Here is a 20,598-nt window from a genome sequence, read left to right on the forward strand (position 1 = left end):
ATTTTGCAATTTTTTGCCAACTAAAAAGCATTCAGCTCAAATGAAGCAGATAGTTATTCGAAATCAAAGAAAGAATAATTTTGAGTTAAAATACCCTATAATTCCTGGGTTGTCAATTTTTTGGGGGCCTATGGAGAAATTTACTTTATCAATAGCGCACCATAGATTCGAATCCAGAGCCTATAATTCTAGAAGTAGATGAAGGTACTCTAGAATAACTATGTGGTGTAGTTTTTATTGCTATTTAAGATATCACATAAAATATATTAATCAAATAATAAAAATTTCAATAAAATTAAATAATTGTTATTTTTATATAGAGTAGATATTATTTCTATATTTAGATCGAAAAAATAAATAATTTTGAAGTACTAGTAATATTCATCCATGATGATTTATTTTTCAATATTATACAATAAGAAATATATTTATAAGTTTTTTTTGAAAAATGTTTAAAATTGAGAGATCAAAATTTCGATTTGTGAAAAGAAATCATAAATCAAATATGTCCTAATTTTTGTTTTTATTAGGGTATACATGTTTTATACTCGAAGTACGGTATGTTGTTGTTTTTTTATTCAATAATTAAAAACTTGCATACAGGTCGTAAGGTGTTGGAATATCGTACACAGAGGTTACGCACATGTCTAGGGCAACTATTTGTTATGAATGAGTGTATTTTAAAAGATTTGAAATATCATAAGATTGATCCAAAATGGCATTATAATAAATGTTTTTATCCAATGTTAATTATATTTTAAATAAAGTAATGCAAAATTAATGACTTTTGAAAATTGAGAGAGAGAACAAAAAATAGAGTTTTTAAGAAACTAAATGTTGAAATAGTTTGGGATATCAATAAAGTGAATGTTGTACACAAAGACAAGCATTGTCTATCAATTGTTGTCTTTGATTCAACTTTGACAAGAATCACAAATGATTCTTCTCAAAGTTGCTCAGTGAACAACAAACACTTGTTATTGTTTATAATTCAAGTGAATGTTGTACACAAAGACAAGCATTGTCTATCAATTGTTGTCTTTGATTCAACTTTGACAAGAATCACAAATGATTCTTCTCAAAGTTGCTCAGTGAACAACAAACACTTGTTATTGTTTATAATTCAAGTGAATGTTGTACACAAAGACAAGCATTGTCTATCAATTGTTGTCTTTGATTCAACTTTGACAAGAATCACAAATGATTCTTCTCAAAGTTGCTCAGTGAACAACACCCATTAATTCTTTTTGATATTACACATTAAGCTAACCAACCACACCAGTCATTTTATTTATATAGCTTTTATCCGTAACATTTTTAAAGGATTTCAAATAATTTACTTTTTCAAATATTTACTAGTTAATATCTCAATCAATTTATCCTCTTATTTATATTTTTAAAAATTTTCATCTCCATCACCATTCAATTTGGAATCTCATTTTTAAAATATCTTAATATAATCAGAATTTTATTAGTAGGTTAAAATATTTGCGAATATTAATTATTAGGATCAAAGCTTTCATACGATTACATTAATTTTTTTAATCGAAATTCTATTTCATTACTACTCAATTTTAAATCATAGCAGCATTAATAGCTCATCTACTTATATTCCATCATAATGTTATTTTATTCAATTTTTATATATCTGATTTTCATATTTTTTCAAATTCTGTCGCAAAATCTTTAAAATTGTTATATTTCCTTACAACACGGTTAATATAGTATTCTCCTTAACTTGTTTAAATGCAATTTTGCAATATTTGGAAATGATCAAAATATCCTAATGTAAACGTTTGCTCTTAGAATTCAGTGTCATAGTCGATTGTTTCTAACAAATTAATCTTTTTTGCATTGATTTTCGAAGTATTGCATTTTCATTACGGCCAAATCTGCTCTCTTTCATTAGATTGATAGCTCACAATAGTTCTTGTAATCAGAGAGGAAATATCTTACGAAATATACCTCTAAATTTTCACTTTATAGATAAATGTTATATTTTTCCGTTACTCGATTATTGTCCAATAAAACCACAATCATATTAAACTTCGTCCAAAATAAACAATAAAGAATAGTTTTTAAGTTTCTTAAACGGTTTATGAAGGTTCATATTTAATCGATTTTTTTATTTTCAATTCATGTATCTATAGTTCGTTAGTCTATCATCCCTTCATAAATTATCTGCAAAGAATTTTGTAGAATCTCAACTCTGTGAGGAACTACAATAAATTGAAAAGTCATTTTGTGATATCAAAATCCAATATATTATTCTTTCTAATACATATTAATAATATCTTGAGATGTAGTACACTATATATATACTTTCAAAAATCTTATATGTTTATTAGTTATTGAGATAGAAGCGATTTAATTCTTTGAAAATCGACGAAAAGTGCCATATTCATAAAATTATAGGGTATGTTTTATTCATGAAATTGACTATGAGTAAAGACCAATCAAGAGAATAGAGAGAAAACTATAATCAGATTCATAAATAATAGGATCATTTACAGTTTGAGGGAAAACAAATGGATCAATTCTGTGCTCAATAGCGATGTATTGAAGAACATCAATTGTCATTTGATCGGTAAGTTCTGTTATGTTTTTATAGTGAACATAAACTGACTTTACACCAAAAAATTCTTTGGACGTGTTTGTTAAAACTGTTTGATCTGTTACATATAAATGACTGTTTGGTTGTATTCTATTTCGACTAGATTGATTTGCAATAAACATTCCTTGGATGTAAATATTTAGTATATTGTCAGAAAATATATTTGTGCCAAAACTAATTGTATTAGTATTGTTTTGGAATGTAATACTTTTCAATTTTGGGCAAGAAGAAAATGCATCATATTCAATAAGCGTTAAACTTCCCGGGAGTGTGATACTTGTTAAACTTGTGCATCCTCCAAATGCTTGATATCTAATAGATGTTAAACTTTCTGGGAATATGAGACTTGTTAAACTTACACATCCATTAAATGCTTTTTCATAAATTGTTGTTAAATTTCTTGGGAATTCGATTTTTGTTAATGAGATGCAATTTGCAAATGCTTCAAATTCAATATATGTTGTTCTATGTGGTATATTGATAGTTGTTAAGTTTATGCAACCATCAAATAAGCCATAAGAAACAACATTTATTCCTTCTGGCAATGTGATACTTATTAAGCTTTTACAATCATTAAATGCATAACCTACAATCCACGTTACATTTCTTGGGATTGTGATATTTGATAATTTTTCGCAAAATGAAAACACACTATTTTCAATAGATACTAAACACTCTGGCAATGCGATAGATACCAATCTCCAGCATTGTAAAAATATGCCCTTTTCCAAGGATGTCAAACTTCCTGGAATTGCTACATTTGGTAAGTTTATACATCTCCTAAACGCAAATTCACCAATGTGTGTTAAATTGCTTGTGATTGTGATGCTTGTTAAGTTTGAACATCCATCAAACGCACAACTATCAATATATGTTAAATTGCCTGTGATTGTGATGCTTGCGATGTTTGAGCATCTCTCAAACGCATATTCACCAATATATGTTAAATTGCCTGTGATTGTGATGCTTGCTAGGTTTGAGCATTCGAAAAATGCTTTATCTGCAATAGATATGTTATCACCTGCAATTGTTATACTCTCTAGATTTATGCATCCATAAAATGCTTCATCTGCAATAATATTTAAACAATCTGAGTTTGAGAAGCTTGTTAGTTTTGAACAATTTTTAAATGCAGCAGATCCAATATACTCTAAACCTCCATTGAATTTGAAACTTGTTAATGAGTAGCATCTATAAAATGCGAGGAAATCTATATATCTCACTTTTCCCAGAATTGTTACGTTTGATATTTTTCGCGCATTTTCGTAGAATGTACTGGGTCTAATAGTATCAATATCTCCATAAATTGCGATATTTGTTAATGAATCACATCCTCGAAACATCCTTTCATCAAAATATTTACATTTCCAAGAATTGTGATATTTATTAATGAATTACAACCATAAAACGGATATTCAATCGATGATAAGTTTTCTTGTATCGTGATGGATATTAGTTTAGATTCATAAAATGCGTTATATCCAATCCATGATATGTTTCCTGGAAAGGTTATTGATTGTAAACTAGAAGTACTTCTAAAACAATATTCACCTATACCTGAAATATTGTTTGGGAGTATAACTGTTTCTAAAAATGGGCATTCTGCAAATAGTGATGAATTAAGAAAAGCTAGTTTATTACAATTACTGAGATTTGCTAATTCAATAGCTGCCCCAAAAAAGCAAGCTTCTCCAATACTGATAATTTCACTGTCATCTTGGAAACTAATTGAAGTGAGACCTTTATCACAACCAGATAAACCAAAAACTTCTTCAGTTATTTCTTTGACAGTTTTAGGAATAACAATGTCACCTTCTGATCCGCAACAATTAACAATAACTTCATCATTACTTCCAGGACGATATTGAAATTTACTGATATTACGTTGTGAAAGTAGAAAACAAATCAGCATTCATGTATTCAAAAACATTAAATTAAAAGTATAAATTAATCAAATTTTAATTTTCGCTTTTTGCCAAATTTTGAATGAATATTATTATATAGTACTTTTAAAACTCGAAAATGCAAAAAATTATGTTTGAGAATAAGCAATTTTGAATAATGATTGATTGTAGATGAACAATTGTACTAAATTCCATTAATTATAGCATATGTTATAGTCATTTAGTGTTGTATGTTGAATTTTCGGGTTTGTATTCTGAACAAAATGAAATTTGGAGCTGAATTTGAGATTTTTCAAGGACTATACTTATGGATTTTGTGTCTACGGTCATCACTTAGAGGTGACTCATGGTATACTCTTCAAGAGTAAATTGATCTTTTAAATTTTTAAACATAAAAACGTAATTTTTTTTTCTGAGGATTCACTTTAAGAACTTTAACCGCTTTTTGAGTTTGATCAAAAGTTTACGTTATCGAAATATTCGATTGAAGAACAAAAAAAATTATGATTTAATTTATATTATTAAAATGAAACAAAATATAATTCTGAGTTCATATCGGAAAAATTCAATCTTTATTAATATATCATTATAGCTGGCACCATACTCTGATATAAGTTGATATTGTTATCTGATCGAGAATATTAATGAAATTTAATATATATCTTTGTCAGAAGCGGATCAACGATAAAATAATCATGAAATGATTTGTTCTTATGGACTGTTCGTATAAATATTCAAAGAAGAATAAAAATATTTTATTAACAGAAGAAGTAATTATCATATCTCATTTCTAATAAATCTGGAAACAAAATCTTCACATATTTGATCTCTTGACTCAGGATTACGCATAGATGAATCCTTAGCAGCAAAGTATTCGCGGATTGCAACGTTGAATGTTTTCATTTCAGTATTTGTAGACAATCGATCTTTGACTGCCTTGATGTATTCATCCTTCTTGTTTAATGGTGCTGGAAATGAAAAAAGAAGTAAGTTCATGGGGCATCGTGAATTCAATCGCATTATACTCGCAAATCGAGATTCATTCGATATGTCTTTCTGATTTAGATTTATGATTTCTTCATCAAAGTTCTTTTGAGGAATTTCTGACGCCTTAATTGAAGCGTCCAATTTTGATTCCCACCTTAAGACTTCTGGCATTGCTCTTTCAACAGATTCAGCTGCTGCTTCAACAATTTTTTTCACATGATTTTACCATACTATAGTTTTAAAGTTGGCATCGTTTTTGTCTGAAAGTGGATGTTACTTTTTAAAAAATGTTACCTCGTATTTCTTTTGGCCCGGATAGTCAACAACTTGATGATTTAATTAATGTTTTTTGGGAAGAAGGTGAAACTAAACTTGTTGACTTCTTCGAGAACACGCCTGTCTCTGTTACAGTTATTTCATCTGAATCTGATAAATTATCTGAATGCTTTAATCAATTTGACGACGGAAATGTTATTTGCATTGATTTAGAATGGAAACCAAATCGTAATGATCAAGCTCACCCTATTTCTTTGTTCCAATTTTGTTCTTCAAAAGGAGTTCTCATTGTTCCTAACTCTTTAGAGGATGGAACAGACTCATTACATAATTTCCTTCAGGCACACACTTTCTATGCCAAAGGAATTTCTCAAGATAAAAAGAAACTCCGCCAAATGTTTGATGAAACTTTTGACATAATTGATATTGAAAAATATTATTTGACACCAAACAACTTGCCGCTCAATTTCGAACAAATGATAACAACACTTGTAGGAGAACCGAGTGCACAATTCAAAGACAAGAAGATGACAACAAGTGATTGGACAAAAAGACCACTTTCTGTCAAACAAATTTTATATGCAGCATTTGATGTTTATGGCTTGTTTTTAGCTGTTAAAAGTCTTAAAATGAAATATAAATCACAGAAAATTGTCCAACCACCGAAACAAAAGTCAAAAAAAGATAGAAAAAGAAAGGATAAAACAGAAAAAGTCAAAAAAGAACCAACTCCAAAATCATATCGTCCTGTTTTTACAACAGATGTTGCATATCGCGGTTCAGAAATATTCGATAAGAGTATAATAAGGAAAGAAAAGATTTATGAGCCCACAAAAGAGTTTGGACCCAAACAAACAATGTTAAATCATTATTTGGCAACAGGTGAAGTGACAAATAATTTTTGTCATATTTGTCAAAAAGAATTTGATGACATTAAAAGCCATGTTTGGGATTTTCATGGTGAAATCATTCCAAATCTTTATTTTCCTTGTCAAACTCCTTCTTATCTAAAGAGAGTTATTCATGAAATTATTTTGGGGTTATCTGTTTTCAAAGAAGTTGAAGAAAACAACTGGGAATGTCAAATATGTCATCGTAAACTTAACACAATTCATATTGCATTTACACACGCGAGATTAGAGCATGCGAAAATGATAAAGCAAATGCCGGACATGAAATTGAAAGATATTGTATATTCGTACTATAAAATGGAGAAGAGAATTCGCGAAGAAAATGATCATTTCTATTTCGATTCTACTGAATTTGACAATGAAGAAGAATTGAAAGATTACGCATGGACAAATCATGGAACTATTTTATCCAGTATGTGGAAACATTCACCTACATGTTATAATGATGAAGACATTTACAGTGATGAAGTTATGAATCTCGGAATTGACTGCGCAAATAAATTAAAGTTTGGCGAAGTCAATCATGGAATTTTGTCATGTTTCGATTGTGGAATTGGATTTGATTCTCCTTGTGAACTGTTTGTCCATTTATTTCATAAACACACACAGATTTTTGCATTGCAAAAGGAAGATATTCCTGAGGATTATCCTTTGATTTGCTATAAAATCCCTGGAGAATTCAATAGAATATTAATGAGGTTCACTCTTGATAATGCAATTGAAGAACTTGTTAATGCAATGGTTTTGGAGAGAAAGAGTGAAAATCAGTATGATTTGAAATGTGCTGATTGCAATGTTGATATGAATGATGAAAACTCAACTTGGGAGCATTTATCACATCATCATTTAGTCTGCGTTTTCAGGAAATCTAAAGTAATGAATTTCTCTAGTAGTGATGAAGAAAATGCGAACGAGTAATATTCGCAATAAATCATTTCTTTTTATAGTACAAACTTTTAATTTTTAAGGGATAGCTTTTTGTAGTTTCTAAAATATTATTCTGACTTTTTTTCCCCCAATATTTATTTTTCCATCAATTTTTTCCATTATTTTTTAATGAATCCAATCGAAGTTAGTACTAAAGGCACATTCGACATAATGAATACATTTAATTCGCTAACCAAATTCATTATGCAGGGGTCTCCATTAGAATACCCAGTACTTTATGCTCATGCGTTGCAACAAAAGTATGAAGATTTTAATGAATACGAACAGGAAATTGAAGAGTTTTTCATTAAGGTTAGAATAAGTATTTTATGTTGCAAACATCCAAATTCAATTGCATTATATTCATTAAGATTTAATTATTTTTTAGATCTGTTCATTGATAATCTTAGCGAAGATAATGCTGATTTTTTTGAGGAGAAACTTCCCTCTCTTTACATTTTAGAACACGCTCCTACTGAAGATATGCCTCCAATTGAAACAGAAGAAATAATACCAACAAATATAACTATAGATTCTTACAATTAGTCAAGTTGGAGCTTTTACCCTCTCACAAGATCAAAATTTGATTCCAAGTTACTTTTTGGAAGAGAAATTGTGTCTCAGATGTCAAGTTGATAAAAATATTTAAAAAATAATAAAGAATGAGAGAAATACAAGTGAATCTAAAACAGTTAATTTTAATATTGAAAGAATACAAAAAAATAAAAGATATTTTCATAACTTTGATTTGAGATCATGAAGTTCTTGGCGGAGAAGTTCAAGTCTATCCTTTCCTGATGCAATAGTATTATGTTGTTTCATCAAATCAAGAGCTCCGTCCTTGAAAGAGTTGATAGAATCAGCTGTTTGGTCGATTTCTTTGATCTGATTCTTTAATTCTTCACGATAATTGGTTTCTGTTTCGATTGCATCTTCCATGAATGTATCTTGTTGGTTCATGATCTCTTGGAGTTCAAGATAAAGAGCTTTCTTTACATCATCTTCTGAATATTGCGATTCTTCAGCCAATTGTGAGGTTTTTTCTCTTGTTTTATTGGCCGATCTATCGCGTTGGTTAAGCTGTGCGAGTTCCTGTTGGGCTTTCTTGATTTTGATGAGAAGAGAGTTTCTTTCGCTCATCCAGACCAAAGGAGAAGCCTCTTTGTCCAATTTCTTCTGCTGGAAATTGTCCTGGGCTGCGTATTTCGATTGGTTTTGCTTGCTTCTGGCTTCTAATTTGTTTACTTCTTCTTGTCCTTTTCTGACCTCTTCAATCAAAGTATCTTTCTGAAGAACTAGTAATTCCATGGCCTCTGGTGATATCTCTTTCATCTCGTCGGCTTGGTTTTGGATCTCAACTTTGAGATTCTCGCAGATATCCTGCGTACGGTTGTATTCGTCATCGGCATCGAATATTTTTTGCTTAAGAATCTTGATTGCAGATTCGCGCTCATGCTCTGTCTTTTGGGTTTTCTCAAGTGTGTCATTGAGTTCGGAGATTTGAGTTTCAAGTCTCTTTAATTGAGAGTTAGAGGCTGAGAGATGACTTTTAAGATCATTTATGTTCTTTCGGCGTGCTTCTAATGTAGCATCGATATATTCGGTCTCAGCTTCAAGGATTTTTAGCTGATCAAAAAATTCCAATGTTTTATGTGAATCTTTATAATGTGGAACTTTATTTGTGCTATCAAGATATTTCTGATTTGTTATTTCGAGCTCATCAATCTCTAGGTTTAGAGCTGAATGTTGGCTTGACAGATTTTCTTGCATTGTTTCTAAGAGAGAAAGAGCATGATTTGCTTCATTGATGGACTTGTCTAAGGAATCTCGTTTGGCCGTAAGAATATCAATCCGGCGGAGTTCGTCAATTTCTTCAACAGAGTTCATTTACACAAAAAAGTGACAAAATATAATTTATAAAAATATTTTGTTTTACCGAATAAGATCTGCAATGTAAAAATGAATGTTTTGTACATAAGCTAAGTTATCCTTTTGGATTTCGAACTTTATATTCAAAAATTTTTGAAAATTGATTCAAATTCATGAGTTACATCCCGAGTTCCTAATGCACAAATTGTATTACAATTAGTTAAAGCGTGTTCAAGTTGGAAATCACAACAAATACAAATATTTAGTTATTCATCACTAATTATTACATTCAGTCAGATTGGCACCTCAACATGTAACAATGGTATGCAATGGTAACATTCATTTGTGAAAAACTTTATGGGCTATAAATGTTGCCAGATTCTATCATGATATTATAGAACGTGTATGTGTATTTTATATTCCTTGGTCCATGTATAAATGGATTTGTTATACTCTTCAGATTACAAGAAGCAAGCTCCACAAACAGTCTATATATAAAGTGAACAAAAAATATGCAAAAAATAACCACTTTCTGAGACTCTGTTTGTCAAAAATTGGTCATTTTCTGACACTAAAAATTTGACAAATTCATGTTTTTTGTCAGAAATTACTAAATACATAAATTACATAAATACATAAATAGTTTACTAAAAAAATTAACTTACACTGATAATGTAGCTTCTGCGAAAGCCATTCCAACCTTAGTCTTCTTCATCTTTAAGAACTTCTTGTTCGCTTCAGAAACATCAAATCTCATGCATCTTGTCATGAATGTTGGTTGAGGAGCCAATGGTTTTGCAGAGACTTCGACTTCACAAATGAAGTTAGCGAAGTGAGTGAGTTTATATGTTTCTGTTGATTGACGAACTGTATCTATAACAGTACATCCAGATGTATCAATATTTGACTGGAGGAAGCATGACTTAATTGTAGCTGTGGATGAAGACGATGAAGATGGATTAATAAGTGATTGGAATGACATCATTTTATTGTCCTTCATTTGGCAATCTAATACAATACTTGATTCCAGTAAGAAAGTAGAACTTACAGCAAGGAAAAGTGCAGCTTTATCTGATCTATCTTTGATTATATTCAAATGGGAATAAACAATATCTGTGTTTAAACAGTTCAAAACCATTGAACCTGTAGCATAGTTATTATAGAATGTGGCATAAAGGATTTGTGATTTTGTTCCGCCTTGGCCATCACCAACAGTGAAAATACCAGCTGTATCTGTTACCTGACAATTTGATGAATTCCAGCTGTTGAAAACATGTTTTCCTGATCTCAAATCAACAGTGTTGTATCTACCTTCAGCATTACTTCCTCCTGGATCTGGTGCACATCTTGTAATCGAAGTTAAGTTTGCATGGTTATACGATGTTGGTGTTACTTTAACATATGCAAATATTGAGTGATGCGCAGTTAATTCATATCCACATGTTCTGTTGACAAGACATGAAACAAATTCATTTGAACCACTAAATTGTGGATAGAACAAAAATCCAGCAGGACTTTGATCGTTACCGTATTGGTTAGAGCATTTATAGAAAGTAGTTTCCCACATTTCAAGTCTTACGTAAAGATTATTTCCGGTAATACTCAATCCAAGTTTAATGTTATTGAATACACAGTCGTGAACAATTATTCTTGACTGTTCTGTGACATTCTGTCGTTCACTGTATATCTGGTACTCGAAATTTTTATCGGGTGTTGTAGAAGCAGGTGGAACTGGAGTAGCTGTTGGCATTGGCCACTGTGTTGGTGCTGGAGAACGTGTTGGAGGTGGTGTTGCTGGTGGAATCTCTGGAGCTGGTGGTTGTTCGCCGACATAAGGAACAGCAATACAATTTCCGTTGGAATAGACTTCAAAGTTTGTTGGAAATACTTCACCTGATGTCTGAACTCGTGTAAAACTGAGTCCTGGTCCATCAACTTGGAAATTATCAAAATAGCAATCTGTTATTGAAAGAGATTGTGAGTGTTTGATGAATCCGTTGTTGTTCTTGAAGAAACAATATTGAAATGTGGATATTCCAGACAAATACATGAAGTAGCGATTATAAATGTTGTTATCAACAAACTTGGCATAACTGAGTTGGAGGGAAGCACCAATTGTGAATCCATTATAGCATGGGCATGCGTGGAAGTTGAGATACCTGATCGTTGGAGAATTCTCCATCATATAAGAGAATTGTTTCATTGTACGAGACTGAGAAATATTCCAATTGGAGATTGATGGCGTGCGATACGATTTTGTTTGGAAAACTGTTGCTCCTTGATCATTCGAACAAGAAGATATTGAAATATGTATGAGTAAATGTGCCTTGGGAAGAAGTAAACTGAGCGTACTGGCAATTTTGAGTGGATGAGCACTTTGAAACGCAAACTTTTGTGGCATCGACATTATATGGATTTGATTCTATGAAAATTGCACCGCCTGTTGATCGAGAAATGCAATGAATAAAGGTAACTACATTCATTTTAAGTGTACCCGTGCAGCCTCTAATTGTAATAGCACCACCGTTCTGAGATTCCGCATCTAAATTTTCAAAATAAACGTCGTTGATCTCAAACGTTGAAGTTGATGGGCATGTGCCATCTTGAAAGACTGTGCGATCCCATTTCGCTGAAAGAGAAACACTAAACAATAAAGAGAGCATGAGAATGTTGAAAAAAAAAATTGAATTCAATCTCATTGAATTTTTCGGTAGGATTTTGAAAAAAGATAAATTGGTTACAAAGATAGTCATCATCAATAATAAAATAATTTTTAAATCGTAAACTTTTGTAAAATCTACCGGAATTTTTCAACAATCGTAAACTCGACATATGGAACTAAATCTTTTACCGGAATTCTCTGATTTATATTATTCCAATAGTTTATCAGATGATTGTCAAAATAACATGAATCTAAATCATGAATTTTAACTAAATTTTTAAAAATTGCAGAACTCAATCAATTGCTTTATAATATTGCATTACTATCCGTATGATATAATATGTCCTTCGGTATAACAAGAAAATTTTCCAAATTATTGTGGTTCTGAATCAAAAGATGTAAACTAGCATTTTTACGTGCATGCCCATCTTTCAATTGTTCATACATAGTGATACAAAGCTGTTTTCAGATGTCTTTCTTTAAACAATGCATAAAAAAAATTATCGATGTTATCAACATGATTTGAATATGAATAGTCATATTATTATTGCATCAATGGAGTTTTAGTGATATACAAAGGCTCTGTTGAGTATATTCGTTAAATAATAACAATTTTTCCATGATTCTTTGATCACACTCAGTATTTGTTTAGGAAAATGCCATATATAATACGAATCTAACATATATCACCAAAATCTGGTAAATCTCTTCAAATATGCAAAAATTCAGCTTAATTTAGAAAAAATTTTATTAAATTTAATATAGAGTATTATATCAAGATTGGGCTATAAGTATTGATGGGTAGATAATAAACTCATATGGACAAACTCATAACTCAATCATAGTCATAATATTGAAGATTCCCTACTAAATCTTATGTGAGGATCAAATTCAACCACTGATTTAATTTCTATATGTTCTAAATAAGTTTGGTACAAGAGCTGGCGACTTGATTTCAGTGCAATTCTTAAAAAATCATTACACTAAAATGAATCTGTTCATAAACACGGTATATTACATTATAGAGCCTTCTTCTTTCATCTCTGCAAAAATAAACAGAAGAACATAATAGCTCCCGCCAAATGCGGGAAAAATTGAGAGCGAAATTCAAATTGAGAAAAAAATTTGACAAATTTCTGCGCGCGCGCGCGAAATGGCGCGAATATCATAAAATTCTTGATGGATACATTCAGTGAGACTGAATTTATAACAGATGTTTATTCCTCTCCAGTAGGCAGCCATCCATCTGCCGAACAAAAAGAATGGAGCATTCAAGTCGAAAAATTTGTTGACGAAGAGTTCCAAGCTTCAAAGAAAAAAGCTACCAAGAAGCAAAAGAATGAGCAAAAATCTAAGAAGGGACATTTAGAGAATGAAGAAGAGATTGCACTCTGGTCACCAGCTAAAAAACAATCATGGGAAGCCAGAAAGACAAATCCCAATGCCTACTACTATCGTCATGTTGATCCTGGTGTTGTAAAAAGGACCGGTGCATGGGATGATGAAGAAAAGGAGCTCTTTATGAAGGCAATCAAGTTACATCCTCCTACACAAGGCAAATGGGGATTATTTGCTATGCATATACCCGGTCGTGTCGGTTACCAGTGCAGGAATTTCTATCACAGACTTCTTGAAACAGGTGAATTACATGAAGATTGTACAATAGGAGAACCAGCTCCTCAAAAGCCAAAGAAACAAGTTACAAAGAAGAAATCATCTACAAAGAAAAAGATTGTCGAGCCAGAAAGCGAAGATGATGATCAGGATGAAGATATCATTGGCGAGGATGAATTATTGCAAGAAGAAGAAATTATACAGCCTCCAAAGCCAGAACCAAAAGTTTTCCAAATTAGATCTCTGAAATTATTCAGTACTCGCGTTTTGCAAGAAGATGAAAGATTAAAATCTGAAGCAGAAGAAGCTGCCCGCGAAGCAATTTCTTCATTTAAGTCAGAAGAAGAAAACCAAACTCCTACTGAAATTAAAGAAGAAAATGAGTTTCAATATGGAGTTGTTGAAGACAAAGAAGCCACATGTGAAGAGATTGTTGAAGCAGCAGCTGAATCTGTTGAAAGAGCAATGCCAGAAGTCTTAAGGTGGGAATCAAAATTGGACGCTTCAATTAAGGCGTCAGAAATTCCTCAAAAGAACTTTGATGAAGAAATCATAAATCTAAATCAGAAAGACATATCGAATGAATCTCGATTTGCGAGTATAATGCGATTGAATTCACGATGCCCCATGAACTTACTTCTTTTTTCATTTCCAGCACCATTAAACAAGAAGGATGAATACATCAAGGCAGTCAAAGATCGATTGTCTACAAATACTGAAATGAAAACATTCAACGTTGCAATCCGCGAATACTTTGCTGCTAAGGATTCATCTATGCGTAATCCTGAGTCAAGAGATCAAATATGTGAAGATTTTGTTTCCAGATTTATTAGAAATGAGATATGATAATTACTTCTTCTGTTAATAAAATATTTTTATTCTTCTTTGAATATTTATACGAACAGTCCATAAGAACGAATCATTTCATGATTGTTTGTTAGTTGATTATCTTTGGGCAATTATAGATTTATGTATACCATTATCAAGTTATATAATTGTCATCTTGAATGATACAGTGTATATATCATTTTTCCAACTTGGACTTAGAAATAAATTGTTTCATTTTAATATTTAATTTTTAATATGCATATATTTTTCTTCTATCACAAATTTAGGGAGCTAACAAATTTGACCAAAATTTTTGCCCTCAAAACCCGACAGGTAAAAAAACGTTTTTTTTTTGTTAAAAATTTGATTAACCATTTTAGCTGAAAGGACTCATCCTGAGTCATTTATAATTGGCAGCATGTGATGTAAAATGTATTTTTATAGTTCATTAAAAAAATTCAGTTTCAAAACACATTTTCAGTTACAAATTTCATTTTATTAAACAGAAATCAAACGCGAAAATTCAACATTGAGTACTAAATGACAATAAAGTGCGCTAAAATTATTGTAATTTAATACAATTGTTCATCTTCATTCGTACATTATTCAAAATTTTTTATTCTCAGACACAATTTTTTGCATTTTCGAGTTTTAAAAGCATTATATACAAATGTACATTCAAAATCGGAAAAAAGTTAAAAAAATCCAAATTGATTAATTTATACTTTTAATTTAATGTTTTTGAATACATGAATGCTGATTTGTTTTCTACTTTCACAACGTAATATCAGTAAATTTCAATATCGTCCTGGAAGTAATGATGAAGTTATTGTTAATTGTATAGGATCAGAAGGTGACGTTGTTATTCCTAAAACTGTTAAAGAAATAGCAGATGGACCGTGGAGTTTCTTTGAATGTATAGGTACAATCACATCAATTACTTTCCAAGATGACAGTGAAATTATCAGTATTGATAGTAATAGCTTTTACAGCCTTGAAATTGAACTCGCAAATCTGAGTAATTGTAATAAACTAGCTTTTCTTAATTCGTCACTATTTTATAATTGCATTAATTTAAAAACAGTTATACTTCCAAACAATATTTCAAGTATAGGTAATAGTTGTTTTGGTGTTGATTCTAGTTTACAATCAATAAGCTTTCCAGAAAGTTTAGTAGAGATTAAAGAATATGCTTTTTCTGGTTGTGGATTCACAAGCATCACGATACCAGGAAAAATCAGAATTGGAAATGGAGTATATTCTAACTGTAAATCGTTAATTAATATCACAATTCTAGGAAATATATCATATATTAGTAAAACGTTTTTTTCGAGATGTGATTCATTAACAAATATCATAATCTTTGGAAATGTAAATGTTATTGAAGAAGATGGATTTTCTAATAGTAAATTATTAACAAACGTTACAATCCTTGGAAATGTTAGTTATATTGGTCAGCAAGCATTTTATAACTGTAAATCATTAACAAATGTCAGATTCAAAGGAGGTTTAAAATATATTGGATATGATGCATTTTTTAACTGCACAAACCTAACAAGTATCTCAAACATAGATTGTTCAACTACTATTTCAGATTCTGCATTTTATGCATGCATAAACTTAGAGAGTATATCAATCACAGGTGATAACATTTCTATTGGATCACAATCATTTGAATCTTGTACAATCTTATCAAATATCACAATAATAGGTGATAACATATCTATTGGAGAAGCTGCATTTAGATCTTGTACAAACTTATCAAGTGTCACAATCACGGGTGGTAACATATCTATTGGATTGTATGCGTTTTATCAATGTGCAAACTTGATAAGTTTTGAAATTCAAGGAAACTTAACATTATTGCCTGAAGCAACATTTTATAAATGCGAGAAATTAGTATCTATCGTATTGCCAGAAAGTTTAAAATTTATTGGAACGTCTGTATTTGCATGTTGCACAAACTTACAAAATATTATTTTCCCAAGAAATTTAACATATCTTGGAAGATACACATTTTTGTCATGCAAAAGCTTAAAAAGTATTATATTACCAGAGAGTGTAACAGTTATTGGTTCTGGACTATTTCAATATTGCACAAACTTAGCAACTATCATAATGCCAGATGGTTTGAAATCTATTGAATATAGTGCATTTTCTGAATGTACTGGTTTAACAAGTATCCCATTTCCAGGAAGTTTAACATCTATTGAACATAAGGCATTTCGTAAATGTACTGGTTTAACAACGATCTCATTTCCAGGAAGTTTAGCATCTATTGAACATGAGGCATTTTCTGAATGTGCGAGTTTAACAACGATCTCATTTCCAGGAAATATAACAACTATTGGAGAATCTGCATTTTCTTCTTGTCCAAAATTAAAAATTATTACGTTCCAAAGCAATACTAATACGATTTCTTTTTACTCAAATCCATTTTCGGACAATATACTAAATTTTTCCATTCAAACAGTTTTAACAAACTCGTCTAAAGATTTTTTTGGCGAAAAGTCAGTTTACGTGCACTATAAAAACATAACAGAACTTACCGATCAAACAACAATTGATGTTCTTCAATACATCGCTATTGAGCACATAATTAATCCACTTGATGCTTTAACTGAAAATGTCAATGATCCTATTGTTTATGAATCTGATTATAGTTTTCTCTCTATTCTCTTGATTGGTCTATACTCATAGTCAATTTCATGAATAAAACATATTTTCTAGACTACAAATGAAAATAATTTTGTGAAATTTTTACAACTTCGATATTCTTTTCTTTGAAATTGAGTAATCATATACCTTTTATTGGGTCTGAATTTTTTTCAATCCTAAAATTTAGCTAAAATAGTGAATTCTGATCAAATCCCTATTCTTGAGATGTATTTCTTTGGATTAATAATTTGAATCATAAAGGACATTTTTCCTAATATAATATTGAGAATTGCATCTATAACTGATGCTGTAAAAGATCGCATATTGATCTAAAGATACTTGAAATTTTGGAGCATAAATTTACATCAAAAAGTATGTATGTATGTATGCAATGAGTAAAAATAAATAATCTAATAAAGGGGAAAAAAATCCTAAAAAAAATAATTCTGGAATAAAAAACCGCTTTTTGTAAATTTGTGTGAATGGATATTCGGAAATTCGATGTCTTCCCAAAGCTCGCAAATGAATACCGCATTGGCACAATATCAGGTGGTATTTTGTCTCTAATTTCTGTCTTTGCTGCAATTGTTCTTTGTTTTTATGAAGTTGCAGCATATCTTAATGCTCCGACAAGACAATTCTTATTTGTCGATACCAGAAGACCAACAGGTCCAGATGGTGTTACAATTGATCAAAATTCACAGCCACGTCTTGATGTTAAAGTTTCTGTTACTTTTCCAAAAGCACCATGTTTTCTTATTCACTTAGATGTTATAGATTCAGTCACGCAGTTAGCCATGCCATTAGAAAACATTAACAGTAAATTCATGAGACTTGATTCCCAAGGAAAACCAATAGAAGCTCTCGATTTATCCACATTAGTTAATACAACTGTTCAAGAAAAATGTGGCTCCTGCTACAACGCAAAAGATCCAAAGAGAATATGCTGCAGATCATGCCAAGAAGTCTTCGATGCTTACAGAGATGCTGCATTTAAGCCGCCTGTTCTTACAGAGATCGAGCAATGCAAGCCAGTTGCCGAAAAGGTTGCCAAGATGGAAGGCGAGGGTTGCAAAGTCGATGCTTCTTTCAAAGCCCTTCGCGTTGCTTCTGAAATGCACATTGCTCCAGGATATAGCTGGAATAGCGAAGGTTGGCATGTCCATGACCTTTCTCTCTTCACCAAAGAATTTGCAAGCCTCAATTTAACTCATACAATTCATTATTTAAGTTTCTCGGAGAAAGAAGGAGATTATCCTCTTAACAACCTCAATAACGTCCAAACAGAAAATGGTGCATGGCGCGTTGTTTATACAGCAGATATTCTCGAAGGAAACTACTCAGCATCGAAATACCAAATGTACAATCCAAAGAGCTTCGCAAGTGGATTGTTCTTCAAATACGATGTTTCCCCAATCTCAGCAGTTACATATACAGATTCTGAACCAGTTTTTCACCTTCTTACTCGTATTCTTACAGTTTTGGGCGGAGTTCTTGGCCTCTGCCGCCTTATAGATGCTATTACATTCCATACACGTCGTATGAAACGTACTGAAGAGATCAAATAATTTAATTTTGTTTCGACCAATTTATATATATATTTTATGATTTTTTTAATAAAACTAATATCTTCTTGAGTAAAAAATATTATATAGGTAGCCAAATTAATCTAATTTTTTTAATTTGAAATCGAAATTTAAAAAAAAGTTATTAAATAAATTTATTGACTTTGCTTTGATATACTCGAACAATTGATTTATTTCCAATCAGTCCAAATGATTGAAAGAGAAATCTTGAAATATCTCACTCATATTAAATTGTTTTGTTAATTCTATGGCATTGTAAAGTATTTTAAAACTGTAAGATTTCAAAAACAAGTAAAATTATTTATTACAAACAAGCTTTCAAGCCATTTAATTCGATTTCGCGCTCGTGAATCATTTCTTGGAGCTTCTTGTATTGAGGGAATGCATTCATTTCATCTTGTATTTGTTTTTTAAGTCTGAGGTTTTCTTCTAAAATTGATTTTGGATCTTTTGATTTTGATTGCGATTTCATTTCTTTAAGCTTCTCTCCCACTCTCTTGGCATCTTTTGGTGGCAATGGAGCTGATTTAAGTGTTTCTGCTGGTTTTGTTGTCAAATCTTCACAAAGTGCATGAGAACTCTTAATATCTTTCTCGTTTTCAAGCATTGGGACCTTTAATGATATTTCCATATCCAATTGGCGATACTGTTCGAAAATTTTTTGGATCAGGAAAACAGAGACATCTCTTTGATGTTCAAGTTCACGATCTAGCATTGTATCTAAGAGATCTGGTAAATCTTCTAGAGCATCGCAGATTTCTGAGCCAGTATATGTTTCACTATCATCAACTCTTGAATCAACGTGATCTGCGATTTCTTCTTTAACTTCTGATAAAATGTGTTTACGCATTTTATCTGCAAATTGAAGATAGCTGATTATTTGCTCAAGATGAACTGTATTTAGTTGAGAACTCATTTTTAATAAAAAGTGACATTAGAACTTTAAAAAAATAATGAAAAATTATGGTGTATATAAAAATAATAGTTTGTTTTTAATATGAATAATCGAGAGGAGAAAAAAAGTTACGAAATTAAATTTCCAAAACTTTTGTTAATATAAATATGCATAGTTTGCTGTTCTGTAAACAAAGAAGGTACTGAAATGTATTAAAATTCAAGCAGCTATTACTATTTATTGACGAAAACTTGCTTCGAATTTGTATTACCTGCATCTTGTCTACTGTTTGTTGTCATGTTATCCTGCCTAGTTGACGATCTTGCTGTACCGCTAAATGTTGTGAAACTTGGAATCAAATTTTGATCTTGTGAGAGGGTAAAAGCGCCAACTTGACTAATTGTAAGTGTATTAAGAGTTATATCTGCTGGTATTATTTCATCTGTTTCAATTGGAGGCATATCTTCAGTAGGAGCGTGTTCTAAAATGTAAAGAGAGGGAAGTTTCTCCTCAAAAAAATCAGCATTATCTTTGCTAAGATTATCAATGAACAGATCTAAAAAATAATTAAATCTTAATGAATATAATGCAATTGAATTTGGATGTTTGCAACATAAAATACTTATTCTAACCTTAATGAAAAACTCTTCAATTTCATGTTCGTATTCATTAAAAACTTTATACTTTTGTTGCAACGCATGAGCATAAAGTACTGGGTATTCTAATGGAGACCCCTGCGTAATGAATTTGGTTAGCGAATTAAATGTATTCATTATTTCGAATAATCCATCGTGTTCAAAATTGCCTTCAGCATTAATTTCGATTGGATTCATTAAAAAAATGAAAAAAATTGATGGCAAAATAAAA

The 20,598-nt window shown here is 31.1% G+C and overlaps 12 protein-coding genes across 12 annotated transcripts; 5 read left to right on the forward strand and 7 right to left on the reverse strand.

Annotated features, from left to right (window-relative positions):
- Positions 1-2,350: 2,350 nt before the first annotated feature.
- On the reverse strand, positions 2,351-4,913 carry TVAGG3_0551590 (antigen BSP-related family; the record flags this gene model as incomplete). Its single annotated transcript, XM_001313425.1, has 1 exon — positions 2,440-3,957. One exon carries the CDS (start codon positions 3,955-3,957, stop codon positions 2,440-2,442), a length of 1,518 nt encoding a protein of 505 aa, XP_001313426.1.
- Positions 4,914-5,295: 382 nt separating this feature from the next.
- TVAGG3_0551600 (SANT/SWI3/ADA2/N-CoR/TFIIIB'' DNA-binding domain-containing protein) lies at positions 5,296-5,676 on the reverse strand (the record flags this gene model as incomplete). The annotated part of the gene is made up of 1 exon (XM_001313424.1): positions 5,296-5,676. One exon carries the CDS (start codon positions 5,674-5,676, stop codon positions 5,296-5,298), a length of 381 nt encoding a protein of 126 aa, XP_001313425.1.
- A 116-nt stretch (positions 5,677-5,792) lies between these two features.
- On the forward strand, positions 5,793-7,618 carry TVAGG3_0551610 (3'-5' exonuclease protein; the record flags this gene model as incomplete). Its single annotated transcript, XM_001313423.2, has 1 exon — positions 5,793-7,610. The coding sequence occupies one exon, from the start codon at positions 5,793-5,795 to the stop codon at positions 7,608-7,610; it is 1,818 nt and encodes a 605-aa protein (XP_001313424.1).
- Positions 7,619-7,733: 115 nt separating this feature from the next.
- TVAGG3_0551620 (uncharacterized protein) lies at positions 7,734-8,325 on the forward strand (the record flags this gene model as incomplete). Its single annotated transcript, XM_001313422.1, has 1 exon — positions 7,749-8,165. The coding sequence occupies one exon, from the start codon at positions 7,749-7,751 to the stop codon at positions 8,163-8,165; it is 417 nt and encodes a 138-aa protein (XP_001313423.1).
- A 29-nt stretch (positions 8,326-8,354) lies between these two features.
- On the reverse strand, positions 8,355-9,506 carry TVAGG3_0551630 (tropomyosin family; the record flags this gene model as incomplete). The annotated part of the gene is made up of 1 exon (XM_001313421.1): positions 8,355-9,506. The coding sequence occupies one exon, from the start codon at positions 9,504-9,506 to the stop codon at positions 8,355-8,357; it is 1,152 nt and encodes a 383-aa protein (XP_001313422.1).
- Positions 9,507-10,149: 643 nt separating this feature from the next.
- Positions 10,150-11,673, reverse strand: TVAGG3_0551640 (uncharacterized protein; the record flags this gene model as incomplete). Its single annotated transcript, XM_001313420.1, has 1 exon — positions 10,150-11,673. The coding sequence occupies one exon, from the start codon at positions 11,671-11,673 to the stop codon at positions 10,150-10,152; it is 1,524 nt and encodes a 507-aa protein (XP_001313421.1).
- A 97-nt stretch (positions 11,674-11,770) lies between these two features.
- TVAGG3_0551650 (uncharacterized protein) lies at positions 11,771-12,151 on the reverse strand (the record flags this gene model as incomplete). The annotated part of the gene is made up of 1 exon (XM_001313419.1): positions 11,771-12,151. The coding sequence occupies one exon, from the start codon at positions 12,149-12,151 to the stop codon at positions 11,771-11,773; it is 381 nt and encodes a 126-aa protein (XP_001313420.1).
- Positions 12,152-13,293: 1,142 nt separating this feature from the next.
- Positions 13,294-14,923, forward strand: TVAGG3_0551660 (SANT/SWI3/ADA2/N-CoR/TFIIIB'' DNA-binding domain-containing protein; the record flags this gene model as incomplete). Its single annotated transcript, XM_001313418.1, has 1 exon — positions 13,330-14,610. One exon carries the CDS (start codon positions 13,330-13,332, stop codon positions 14,608-14,610), a length of 1,281 nt encoding a protein of 426 aa, XP_001313419.1.
- A 422-nt stretch (positions 14,924-15,345) lies between these two features.
- On the forward strand, positions 15,346-17,292 carry TVAGG3_0551670 (surface antigen family; the record flags this gene model as incomplete). The annotated part of the gene is made up of 1 exon (XM_001313417.1): positions 15,346-17,292. One exon carries the CDS (start codon positions 15,346-15,348, stop codon positions 17,290-17,292), a length of 1,947 nt encoding a protein of 648 aa, XP_001313418.1.
- A 440-nt stretch (positions 17,293-17,732) lies between these two features.
- On the forward strand, positions 17,733-18,818 carry TVAGG3_0551680 (vesicle-mediated transport; the record flags this gene model as incomplete). Its single annotated transcript, XM_001313416.1, has 1 exon — positions 17,733-18,818. One exon carries the CDS (start codon positions 17,733-17,735, stop codon positions 18,816-18,818), a length of 1,086 nt encoding a protein of 361 aa, XP_001313417.1.
- Positions 18,819-19,140: 322 nt separating this feature from the next.
- On the reverse strand, positions 19,141-19,752 carry TVAGG3_0551690 (leucine zipper transcription factor like family; the record flags this gene model as incomplete). The annotated part of the gene is made up of 1 exon (XM_001313415.1): positions 19,141-19,752. The coding sequence occupies one exon, from the start codon at positions 19,750-19,752 to the stop codon at positions 19,141-19,143; it is 612 nt and encodes a 203-aa protein (XP_001313416.1).
- A 58-nt stretch (positions 19,753-19,810) lies between these two features.
- On the reverse strand, positions 19,811-20,582 carry TVAGG3_0551700 (uncharacterized protein; the record flags this gene model as incomplete). Its single annotated transcript, XM_001313414.2, has 1 exon — positions 19,965-20,564. One exon carries the CDS (start codon positions 20,562-20,564, stop codon positions 19,965-19,967), a length of 600 nt encoding a protein of 199 aa, XP_001313415.1.
- Between the last annotated feature and the right edge of the window lie 16 nt (positions 20,583-20,598).

The sequence above is a fragment of the Trichomonas vaginalis genome, chromosome II (genome assembly GCF_026262505.1).
Source record: "Trichomonas vaginalis G3 chromosome II, whole genome shotgun sequence".
In the NCBI taxonomy this organism is placed as follows: Eukaryota; Parabasalia; order Trichomonadida; family Trichomonadidae; genus Trichomonas; species Trichomonas vaginalis.